Genomic DNA, 13,031 nt, shown 5'->3' with positions numbered 1-13,031 from the left:
CTCTTTATTATAAACTTTACTTGCTTACTGTAATGTTTCTTTAGTCTCTTCTTCACTTCAGTCCTTGCCAGTAACTTGGTAACGCCAGGCCCCCCTGCAAAGAAATTTTCTGAGGGGGCTCGGCACAAACAGTTCCTCCTCCCTCGTGCACCTCCAGGCCCGCACCATGCGGCTCTTTTAAAAAAAAAAAGGTAGGAAAGGGGAGGGGGGTGATAATACAGCAGACCCTTTGGTTCAGGCCCCCTTCGGGGTGCTCTGTATAGGTAGTTACCCCACTGGTCTTTGCTTTCTACTTTAGTTATTCCCTTTCCTTCTGCTCATACTCTTATCTGCTTCATGTTTCCCCTTATTTAGCATAGGTCTCCTCTCTGATTTCTGCTTTGCACGTTCTTCTTTCAGCTCTATTCTTTTTTTGTATCTTTAATCACATCAGTCATTTTTATTTTCTATTTCAGATCAAAGGGTTGGCCAAACAGGCATTATGTGCCCATGCCTTCTAGCCTGCCTGGTAAAGCTGTGAAGAGGATTGTCAGAAACGATGCCTTTCCATTGGACTTGCCCAATTGCTGCCCTGATGACACTGATACTTCAGCCTATATCATTTATAGAATGTTATGGTTATAGGAAGTGCTCTTTGGAGGGGATTCATACAGAATACGCTAACTGTGTAGGACAGAGCGTTGTAACCTTAGCAGATGCCATCCAAGATCTTCCTTATCAAACACGAGTGTTGAATATATCTGAAAACGAAATCAGCAAGATCGATGGCTACACCTTTTCTCATCTGCCCAAATTGCAAGAACTCGTGCTGAGAAAAAACAAAGTCAATGGAGTGGATACCTGGGCTTTCCATAACCTAAACGATCTTCTTATCCTTGACCTGAGCTACAATTTGATCCAGTCGTTGGACACAGTGGACCTTACAGATCTCAAACATCTCCAAATATTTGACCTAAGTCACAACAGAATACACACAATCCAAATGGGCACCCTCGGACCTCTAGGAGCTCTACAAGAACTTGATCTATCGTTTAATAATGTTTCTGATTTTAGATCAGTGGCCAATGCAGTGTCACAGCTGCCAGATTTTTTAAGACTGAGTTTGTCCTCTAATTTTATAACAGATTTAAAAAGTGAGCAAAGTGTGACTGTCCTCTCGTCTCTACAGTCTTTAAACCTGCGCAACAATTCCATTTCTGTCTTGGACTTTACATTTTACTCCATGCCTAGTCTTATAGAGCTCAATGTCACAAGAAATAACTTGTCTGCAGTGAACAAGAGCTCTTTCAGCAACTTGCCCATGTTGGCTAAAGTAACTTTTGATGAAAACTCTTTAAACATTTCCCAGTTATTGGGACTCGTACTCCCCAACCTGACGGAATTCCATTGGTCAAGCATGCGACCGGCTCTCCAGCACGAACTGGTGTCTGCTTGCCAGGTTTTCCAAACATTCCCAAAACTGCAGCTGTTGGATATCAAACATTCCAAAATCGCAGTCACTAACCTATCTATCATTGGTAGGTGCACTAACCTGACTTCACTCATTCTTTCGACATCTCCTCTCCCCAGACTCCAAGAAAAGGATCTACAAGACTTTAAGTACCTTGAGGTCCTTTACCTTGACAAGTGTAAACTACGGAGAATTGCTAATAGCTCATGGAGGGGTCTCAATAATCTTCATACCCTGATACTTGAACGAAATCAGCTTTCAGATCTAGAAGATAAATTGTTCTCCCCGTTGACCAGCCTTCAGTATTTGGACCTATCGAAGAACTACTTGACGCACCTTAATGAAAAGGCATTTTCTGGCCTCAGACGTCTAAACTACCTCAGTCTCAAAGGATGTAAAATAACAGCTGCAACAAGGAACAATTTCAGGTACTTCTCAAACCTCCGTGTCTTGGATTTGCAAGACAACAGTATATCATTAATCAAGTCCAATGCCCATATCTACCTTAGAAAGTTAGAAACACTTTTGCTGTCAGGGAACAAAATATTAACAATACAAAAAAATGGTTTGAAAGGCCTCGTCTCCCTTAAGGAACTTTCACTGGCCAACAATAATATATACAAAATCACTGATAATACTTTTAAATTTGTCAAATCGCTCAGGAGTTTGGATCTAAGCAGAAACCAGCTGTGGCCGCTGCACAAATTTCAATCTCCCACCCCATTTCTCAATCTCACGCAACTGGAATATTTGGATGCCAGCTATCAGGCAGAAGGCAATATTTATATTCCTGCCTCATTATTTCAAGGTCTACAGTCTCTTAAAGTTCTAAGGCTCCAAGGAAACCCAAGTGCATTTTTTAGAAACGTATCATTTGAGTTTCTTTTGAATTTGACAGAATTAGACATATCAGCCACAGTCTATACAATGACAGACCCTCCAATTAGTTTTGAGAAAGAATTATTTAAAAAGCTTGGTCAACTTAGGAATCTTACACTGGACAACAATGGGATCCAGTTCCTTCCAGAAGACGTATTTACCAATGTGCCCATGTTGGAACACATATCTTTAAGGTACAACAGACTGACCAACATCAGTGAAGATATACTTAAAAATGTGCCTAACTTGAATTATTTTGACATGTACATGAATACTCTTTCCTGCTCCTGTGACAACTACTGGTTCCAGAACTGGTCTAAATGTAACACGGAGGTCCAGATACCCTTTATTCAGTCATATAAATGTTTTGGCCTGGAAGCAAATGAAATGCTCTTTGAAAATCAAGACTTCAGTTTTTGCACCAATACTGGCTACTACTTTTTTCTTGGGAGTTTCATAATAACATTTTCTTTGTTGACTGTGAATCTTCTTGTGGTCAAGCTCAAATGGACTGTAAGGTATATGTATTGTATGTTAGAAGTCTGGTTTAGGTGGAAGCTCGAGACGACAGATAAAGTGCACAAGTACGACGCTTATATTTCTTACTGCGAAGATGATGAGATATGGGTAGTGGAAAAGTTATTGCATATGTTGGAAGAACAAGGCCAGCGTAAATTTAAGCTGTGCTTCAAGCCTAGAGACTTTGTTCCAGGAATCTACCATCTTGACAACATTCAGGATGCTATCAGTAACAGCCGGAAGACTTTGTGTGTGGTCAGCAGGAAGTATTTGGAAAGCGAATGGTGCAGAGAGGAGATGCAATTGGCATGCTCGTGGGCCTTCTCCTATAAAGAAGATGTCCTTCTTATGGTGTTTCTTGAAGAGATTCCAGAATACAGGTAAAAGACCATTGGTTAGAAACCACATTAGTGATACATTTGGAAATCTGATGCTACAGAAGAAACCATAAAAAAGGAAGGGTAATAGAATTGTAAATCAAATTAACTCATACAAGAGAACATAAGGGCTTATGCCATTACACTCTTGTCTCAGTAAAAATGTTTACCTTTTAGATATTGAGAGGAACAGTACCATCATCACCGACAAAATTAGAAATACACAATGAATTTCAAACCACACCTATAGGTGAGCAAATAATGAATTAGATCAGAACACGAGCCAGTTAATCAGACCCTCAACTAACTGAGAGCTTTCTGTGGACTCTCTTCTCTCCCCAACCAAAGGTCCGCTTTAGCCAATCACAACTGAGCTAGCATCAGTATGCCCCTTGAGCACCAAGCCCCTTTCAGCATCCAGAAGCTTGTGTAAAGTGTAACTGTTCTTCATTTTGTAGTATTTTATTAGTAGCCTCAAGCTATAAAAACTTATTTTTAAAATAAATTTTTTTTTTTTAAAATAAACTTATACTTAAAAATATTGCAAACACATTCTAAAACAAAGGGATGTTTTTGGAAAATAAGTGCTAATTTGCACCAATGCAACCAATCATAGCTTTCATTTCCTTAAATACAGTAGCCCATTTAAATCTAATTAAAGAAGAACTAACCCCCCCCCCAGACAAAAGTCCCATCCACTGCCATCTAATGCTGGTACATGTGCAATTTAAGGTACTCCTGTAGTGTTTTAGGAGAACACAAAGATTCAGACAATGGTGCCTGTTAGCTCCGCTGTGCTATTCTGCCTGTTTAGTTCAGCTTCACTATCAGAAATAGATTCTGCTGGGAGGGAGCAGGGAGGGGGCTCAGTGGAGGGCAGTGGATAGGGGATTTTTTCTGGGAGGGGATTAGTTCTCCTTTAATGAGTTAAATGGGAAGTTGTTTTACAGAGGGTTGGTTCAAGAGGAGAAGGACTAGATTTATCCTCAAGGGTTATTATTATTATTATTATTAACATTTATTTATAAAGCGCCAACATATTCTGCAGCGCTGTACAATAGGTGGGTTACATACATTGGTCAACAAGTTATTCAGTGAAATAAACAACCATTTATTGGCTCAAAATTTAAACAAACAGTGCAAAAGCATACTATACCAAACAGTGAAAAGGTACATCCCAGTGCCTCATGGTGCCCACTCCTAACGCGTTTCGCACCATTGGGTGCTTCATCAGAGTATGAAGCACCCAATCAGAGAATGAAGCACCCAATGGTGCGAAACGCATTAGGAGTGGGCACCATGAGGCACTGGGATGTACCTTTCCACTGTTTGGTATAGTATGCTTTTGAACTGTTTGTTTAAATTTTGAGCCAATAAATGGTTGTTTATTTCACTGAATAACCTGTTGACTAATTGTATACTGATTCAGGACCTATCAGTGGGATATAACTTAGGTTCTCTTTCTTAATCTATTTTCTCATTATTATGGTTTCATACATTGGACATACAGAGTAACATACAGTATAAAGCAGGGGTAGGCAAAAGAGGCAGCTGCCTAGGGCACAAACACTAGGGGGCGCCAGGCAGGAACCTCTCCTGGCTACCCCTAGCTCCTTTTTCATTGCCCCCGCCGCTTGCCAATACGCAGTGGGGGCAATGAACTATCGCATAGCCACCGCCCCCCCTCCCCCGGAACTGCGCATGCGCGCTGAAACGCGAGGGGGGGGCGGAAGGTGCAGGGGCGAGGTGGCCGACCCAGTTGCCTAGGGCGCCCGGTCGGCTTGGCCCGCCCCTGGTATAAAGCAATCAATAACCGATACAAGGGATGAAGAGAGCCCTGCTCAAAAGAGCTTACAATCTACAAGGGTTTTGTTCTTCTTTAAAAAAAGTTTTAACTGAGATTAAGTTCATGTTGTCATAAAAGGGGAGTTCTGGCCATTGTACTCTCATTGTACACTATGATGATAAGTTTGTCAAGATATTCATAAAAAAAAAGAATCTCAGACTGTAGCACTAATGAGCATAATAACAGCCAAACAGAGACAATGGGAGCTCTTGTAAGGACGCTCTTTACATGTATAAACAATCCAGTAGGTCCCCATACACGGGCCGATTGTAGCTGCTGATAACAGTCCTTTGGACCAATTCGGCAGCTTATCGGCCCGTGTAGGGGCAGGAACGAGGGGGCTGCCCGACCGATATCTGGCAGGTTAAAAGATTTAGTCGGATCAGGGACCACATCGGCTCGTTGATGCGGTCCCCCAACCAACTGTGCCATTGCCGCCGTTAGAATTCAATCGTTTGGCCCCAGGGCCTACATTTCCCCGATATCTCCCACCCATAGGTGGGGATATCGGGAGAAGATCCGCTTAACGTGAATGGCCACCTTAAGTCATAACAACCAGTTATTATTTTACTGATCTAGAGCAGATAATCAAATTCAGAGCAGATAATCAAACAGAGCAGAATAATCAAAGTATCTGTGGATTGGCTGGGGTTTGTCATTACTCCACTAAATAAATCAAACAGAAATGTCTGTTATCTTAGCTGCAGATCAAAAATGGCAGCTTTGGTTGGGTCATGGAAACGTTGCCTTTGGGGACTAACAAGGTTCTATAGAGACATTGTTCTTCACATTGAATAAGAGTAAAGGCAGTGAATAACTGTAGGGCACCATAGAGCATAGAATTAAAGGGCTGAGCTCATTACCCAGCTGTGCAGTATAACTATAAAGCCTGTGGCAATGGGGAAGTGCTGATGACAAACAACACTGATTTTTTAGGAAATGCTAAATGTTGCGATACATGTGCATATGTGCAGTATATTGTATGCTACTTGGAATGAATATAGGCAAAAGTATGTTGGCCCTTTGTACAGGTATCGGACCCCTTATCCGGAAACCCATGATCCAGAAAGTTCCGAATTACGGAAAGGCCATCTCCCATAGGCTCCATTTTGATCAAATAGTTCACATTTTTTAAAAGGATTTCCTTTTTCTCTGTAATAATGAAACAGTAGCTTGTACTTGATCCCAACTAAGATATAATTACCCCTTATTGGGGGCAGAACAGCCCTATTGGGTTTATTTCATGGTTAAATGATTCCCTTTTCTCTGTAATAATAAAACAGTACCTGTACTTGATCCCAACTAAGATATAATTACCCCTTATTGGGGGCAGAACAGCCCTATTGGGTTTATTTAATGGTTAAATGATTCCCTTTTCTCTGTAATAATAAAACAGTACCTGTACTTGATCCCAACTAAGATATAATTACCCCTTATTGGGGGCAGAACAGCCCTATTGGGTTTATTTCATGGTTAAATGATTCCCTTTTCTCTGTAATAATAAAACAGTACCTGTACTTGATCCCAACTAACATATAATTAATCCTTATTGGAGCCAAAACAATCCTATTGGGTTTATTTAATGTTTAAATGATTTTTTTAATAGACTTAAGGTAGGAGATCCGAATTATAGAAAGACCCCTTATCCGGAAAACCCCAGGTCTCGAGCATTCTGGATAACATAGCGACTGGCAGAGCAGTTAGTATTGGTGGGTTGCAGCTCAGGGGTCTTGGGTCCCTTCCCCAGCAGCATCTGCATGAAGTTTATATGATCTATCGGTGTCTGTGTTTGTGGGTTGCACAGTCCAAATCATGTTGGTCAGTCAACAAATGAACATGACTTTACCCATTCAAGCAGATGTGTACATGCAACTGTTAGGTCAGCGACCTAGGGGTGTATTTATTAACAAATATCACGGGTGATGTTTTCCATAGCAACCCACCAGATATGTTTTCTAACTTGTAGATGATCATTCAAATCTAATTGATGATTGGTTGCAACATCACCAGTGGTGTTTATCTCCAATGTTAATAAATATACCCCTAGGGGAACATTTACTAATCCACGAATCCGAATGGGCAAAAATCGGATTGGAAACAAAAATGTTGCGACTTTTTCGTCGGCGTCACATTTTTTTCGTATTTTGCACGATTTTTTCATCGCCGTCACGGCTTTATCGTATTTTGCACGACTTTTTCGTTGCCGTCGAAATTTTTTCGTATTGAGCAATTGTAAACGGCAGAAAAACCAATCCGATTTTTTCGCGATGGCGGCAAAAAAGTCACGACAATTCGCGAAAAAGTCATGACGGCGAAGAAAAAGTTGCGACAATTCGCTGAAAAGTCGCGACGGCGACGAAAAAAATCGCAAAAATACTGATCATTACGGAAAAAACGCATTCAGACACTTTTCAGACGTTCGTGGATTAGTAAATGTGCCCCCTAGTCTTTGCTTTCAGACCACAGCCTCATGAGGTCCTTTCCTGATACTTACGGTAAGTTTCCTCTAAATATGTATCACTATATACTTGGGTTTTACACTGATTCTCAGAAACTGCGGTTTCACAACCCTATTGTCAAGGTCACTATAAGCCACCTGTGTCCCAATGAAGAAGTTCCCATTTTCTAACTGGTAGTAGACTGATCAAAATGAATTTGTTGCTATGGGCAACTGCTCTTTAGCATTAAATAAACCTTCATATGATAACTACGCAGGCACAGGTCAGGGCAGACTGCACCACACTTCTATTAAAACCATCTAAACCCCATTGTATTAAATTGGGATACCACAAAGCCTCCCTACTAATAAGGTCAAGTGTTTCTAAGAAGCATTCTTTAGGTATATTGCTGCCAATACAGGTATAGGACCCGTTATCCAGAATGCTCGGGACCAAGGGTATTCCAGATAAGGGGTCTTTCCGTAATTTGGATCTCCATACCTTAAGTCTACTAAAAAATCTATAAAACATTAATTAAACCCAATAGGATTGTTCTGCCTCCAATAAGGGGTAATTCTATCTTAGTTGGGATCAAGTACAGGTACTGTTTTATTATTACAGAGAAAAGGGAATCATTTAACCATTAAATAAACCCAATAGGGCTGTTCTGCCCCAATAAGGGGTAATTATATCTTAGTTGGGATCAAGTACAGGTACTGTTTTATTATTACAGAGAAAAGGGAATCATTTAACCATGAAATAAACCCAATAGGGCTGTTCTGCCCCCAATAAGGGGTAATTATATCTTAGTTGGGATCAAGTACAGGTACTGTTTTATTATTACAGAGAAAAGGGAATCATTTAACCATTAAATAAACCCAATAGGACTGTTCTGCCCCCAATAAGGATTAATTATATCTTAGTTGGGATCAAGTACAGGTACTGTTTTATTATTACAGAGAAAAGGGGAAATCAGTTTTAAAATTCCGAATTATTTGATTAAAATGGATTCTATGGGAGACAGGCTTTCTGTAATTCGGAGCTTTCTGGATAACGGGTTTCTGGATAAGGGATCCCATACCTGTACCAACAAATGTAGAAAATAAATACCAATTTAGAAACTAGAAAGGGAAGTTTCAGAACAAACTTCATGTTGGTTTAAAAAACATGTTAAGTCTCTGAATGACATCTGATTGGCTGTTGGTGGCTCTGCCCACTTTTACTAACTTTGAACTGCAGTCCGCCAATGACCAACTGTGTGGGGACCCTGCCATTAAAGCAGCAGTTTAAATATAAACCAATAAAATTCAATTGGGGATTGGCTGTTGGTGGTTCTGCCTTCTTTTTCTAGCCTTTAACCATAGTCCCCTAGTGACCAATTGTGAAAAGTTTAGGGACACTGGTATTAAATATGTGAGAAATTTCCCCATTAAAATCAATTATATAAATCTGACTCTTTTTGCCCATTCAGTATCTGTTGTACCCATGTACTGACATTAAATCCTTTCTCGTGAGAAGCAGACGTTATAGCAAATGCCACTGATGTGGGAGGTGGTGGCCTGAGTGTGACATTTCTCCCATGAATTACACACACTTGGGTCCACGCTTGGATACGATGTGTCACTATTGGTGCTTACTCATGCCGGTTTGCAAATAATTCAAAGAACCATTTCTACTAAAAGTTTCAACAGCTCGTGGGAGTGGTTGTGGGTTTTGTTCCTCAGTTTCTTTGTTAGAATCAGGGTAACTCAGCTATGAATCTTTCTGCTACAGGAAGCACTAATATATGGTGCAAAAGTTACATTTATCCTGTGAGGGGGTGAAGATGACATTTTAAACGGTAAGTCCTTTACTGGACTGGAGACCAGGGCCATTAAGCCAGAATCGGTGCAATCTGACAAAAATGTTTTTGGTGATCCCAGGAAAACCTGAACATTTGCAAGCCCTATTTATTACAGAGGTCATGCTTGGACTGGGATTTTAAATAGACCCTGGCATTTCGGTCCAAACAGCCCCCACCAGCCCAATAAATAGTGACTGTCTATGTCTTACATCTTACATCAGCCCCTCTGGCATTTGCCAGACCCACAGATTGCCAGGCTGCCATTATGATTATTGGCCCCTCAAGCACAATATACACAATGAAAGACTCAAGTGCATACTCTCGTTTGGCAGTAAGAATTCAGTGGCCACTTTGTGTTTAATGTCCCAAAACACATCGCAGCTTTATCAGGGCATGTATTCCTTACATGAGAAAATTCATATGCGCTATTTTTATTCAGGGTCCATAGATGCCATATACTTTGGTATATCTGTGCATATTGGGCATCATGTTGGTTTTCTGTGGGTCTTTATACAGTTAGGGGGGCTTACAGCCAGGCTTGTACCGGTATGGGATCCATTACCCAGAAACCCGATATCCAGAAAACTCCGAAAAACGGAAAGCCTGTCTCCCATAGACTCCATTTTAATCAAATAATTCAGAATTTTAAAACTGATTTTCTTTTTCTCTGTAATAATAAAAATACCTCTCTTTCTCATTGGCCCCCAACATTTCATGGCACAATGTGGCCCCAAGCACTGACACACCAAGGATACTATATACAGTGTGAGACAGTGATTATTGGCCCCTCAAGCACAATATACACAATGAAAGACAGTGCATACTGGGATGGCAGTATGAATGCAGTGGCCACTTTGTGTTTAATGTCCCAGAACACATTGCTGCATTATCAGGCATTCATTGTTGGGGTGGGCTGGACAGCTTTATGTCCAACTGGCCAAAAGGCCAAAGGCTCCATGCAAGCTCCATGTTGTAGCTTCTACCCTTCCCAGCTACAGTCACGTGATCCCAGTGGAGCCAATAAAAGGGCAGCCATTTGGGGGTTTTAACCTTAAAAGAAAGAAAGGAAAAACTCAGTCCCTTTGTTAAATGTATAATGAAGCAGTAGAATTGGTAATGAATCTGATGAAAGTGAGTGTAGGACTGGCCAGACCGGGGGTGACTGTGACTTAGTTGAGCAACATGAAGTATATTGCAATATATGGGCATTTCTTGGTAGCTTAATGCACAGAATGTCTGAAAGGAGAAGAAAAGGTACAATCACTGCGCAGTAGACTGAAAAGCTGAACAAAAAAACAAAAAAAGCGTCTTCTTACTCTACTGCCTATGCATGCGAGATACAGCTACCCCGGGCTGGTGCAGTTTCCTCCTAACATGAGCACCAACCCGAGGTATAAGGAAAGTGATTACAATCACTGCCTAACATTTGGCTCCCCCTATGATTTTATCTTTCCTTCTCCTTTAATGCCCTCTATATATTAATATTGGCTGAGCGCAAAGGACCTAGTGTTGCTGTTTTTATGAGTTTTGTGGTCACTGCCTCTTTGCACCCCCACGTAATGGTTTTAAATTTAGCGGTGAGCACAATTTCCCTTGTTTGACATAGTAATTAAAGGTATGTTATTGGCATTTTATGGGACCTTATAGATAAAGAAAAGGTTACATGTTGTTTTTCAGAATGGTTTCTTCATCACTTCATTATCTTACAATGCTTTTAACACCCTGGTAGTTCTGACCTTGCCTTATGGCAGAAACGTTCCTGCGTATTGAGTTAACTTGTACAGGTATGGGATCCCTTATCCGGAAACCCGCTATCCAGAAAGCTCCGAATTACGGAAAGCCTGTCTCCCATAGACTCCATTTTAATCAAATAATTCAGAATTTTAAAACTGATTTCCTTTTTCTCTGTAATAATAAAACAGCATCTTGTAATTGATCCCAACTAAGATATAATTACCCCTTATTGGGGGCAGAACAGCCCTATTGGGTTTATTTCATGGTTAAATGTTTTCTTTTTTCTCTGTAATAATAAAACAGTACCTGTACTTGATCCCAACTAAGATATAATTACCCCTTATTGGGGGCAGAACAGCCCTATTGGGTTTATTTCATGGTTAAATGATTCCCTTTTCTCTGTAATAATAAAACAGTACCTGTACTTGATCCCAACTAAGATATAATAACCCCTTATTGGGGGCAGAACAGCCCTATTGGGTTAATTTAATGGTTAAATGATTCCCTTTTCTCTGTAATAATAAAACAGTACCTGTAATTGATCCCAACTAAGATATAAATAATCCTTACTGGAGGCAAAACAATCCTATTGGGTTTAATTAATGTTTTATTGATTTTTTAGTAGACTTAAGGTATGGAGATCCAAATTAGGGAAAAGACTCCTTATCCGGAATACCCTCGGTCCCAAGCATTCTGGATAACGTGTCCTATACCTGTACATATAATTGGATTAAACGCAACAGCAAATGTTGGTTATTCAGTTGCCGTTGCAGAATTGTTGCTGTAGTTCATCGACAACTAAAAAAAACCACAAACATTAAGGTTCAAAATTGAGGTTGGTTTTAAGACTGTAGCTCCTCAGTCCTGAATTCTGCTTATTGAGTAATATGTCCTGTTAATGGGTGTCCTGCAATGAACCCTGCCTTCCAGGCAGAGTATGAGCATTTCTGAAATGCCATCTTTTCCATGCCTCGGAGTCTATCCATTGAGCATTTCATTTGAGTGATGCCATTAGCGTTCCCCTATGCAAGCCATGCCTTTGTGTTCCAGCCTCTCACGCTGCTCTTTTTTGTCCTCTTTAGACTTTCTGCCTACCACAAACTGAGAAAGCTGATAAAGCAAAACACATACATTGACTGGCCTGAAGACCCCCGAGGAGAAGAAGTCTTTTGGCTTAAGCTCCGCCAAGCATTGGATGGTGGGGTGTGTGAAGAAAATAACATTCAGTTGTGTGACTGACTGAACTGTTACAGTGGTTTTGAAAAACTGGTTATTATCTATAAAACCAGATTGAATGGAAAGAATCACCACTGAACAAGAACCAAAGAGTGTCAGAACTGGCCCTTTTGGATCTCATGTCTAAATAACGTGTTGGTGTAGCTGTTTGTAGGAGTTTGATTTCTCTCTCCTTCTCTCGTTACATATACTGTATATGTATATACTGTATGTCTGTCTTTGTATAAAAAGGTAAGAGCCCTCTTTGGACTTGGTAATGGTAATAGAAGGAATAAAGAGCTCCCTCCTGTGGCCATGGGATGCTGGAATACTCAGTTACCTTTACCAAGCAGTAACAATACTGACTTTGTTATTATTATTAACATTTATTTATAAAGCGCCAACATATCCCACAGCGCTGTACAATAAGTGGGTTTCATACACTGGACATACAGAGTAACATATAAAGCAACCAATAACCGATACAAGAGGTGAAGAGAGCCCTGCCCAGAAGAGCTTACAATCTACAAGGTGTTCACAGAGTTCTATTTTTTACAGACTGTCACCACTTTTCACCCGTTCTTGACAATTTTTTGCTATTGACAGCAACAGAACCACAACTTATGGTGCTACAGATACAATATTGTTTGGAAATACACTCATGTGTATATGTGCCTGTATAATCTCAATTTTCTGTCAAATTATAAAAGTCATTCTGAATTGTCATTGT

The 13,031-nt window shown here is 40.4% G+C and overlaps 1 protein-coding gene across 1 annotated transcript; it reads left to right on the top strand.

Annotated features, from left to right (window-relative positions):
* The first annotated feature begins 463 nt into the window (after positions 1-463).
* On the top strand, positions 464-12,744 carry LOC100485164 (toll-like receptor13). The gene is made up of 2 exons (XM_002935001.5): positions 464-3,228; positions 12,169-12,744. Exons 1-2 carry the CDS (start codon positions 539-541, stop codon positions 12,323-12,325), a joined length of 2,847 nt encoding a protein of 948 aa, XP_002935047.2. The 5' UTR covers positions 464-538; the 3' UTR covers positions 12,326-12,744.
* Positions 12,745-13,031: the final 287 nt, after the last annotated feature.

The sequence above is a fragment of the Xenopus tropicalis genome, chromosome 7, assembly GCF_000004195.4.
Source record: "Xenopus tropicalis strain Nigerian chromosome 7, UCB_Xtro_10.0, whole genome shotgun sequence".
Taxonomy (NCBI): Eukaryota; Metazoa; Chordata; class Amphibia; order Anura; family Pipidae; genus Xenopus; species Xenopus tropicalis.
Note: the sequence above shows the minus strand (reverse complement) of the source record. Positions and strands in the feature narration are given on the sequence as shown.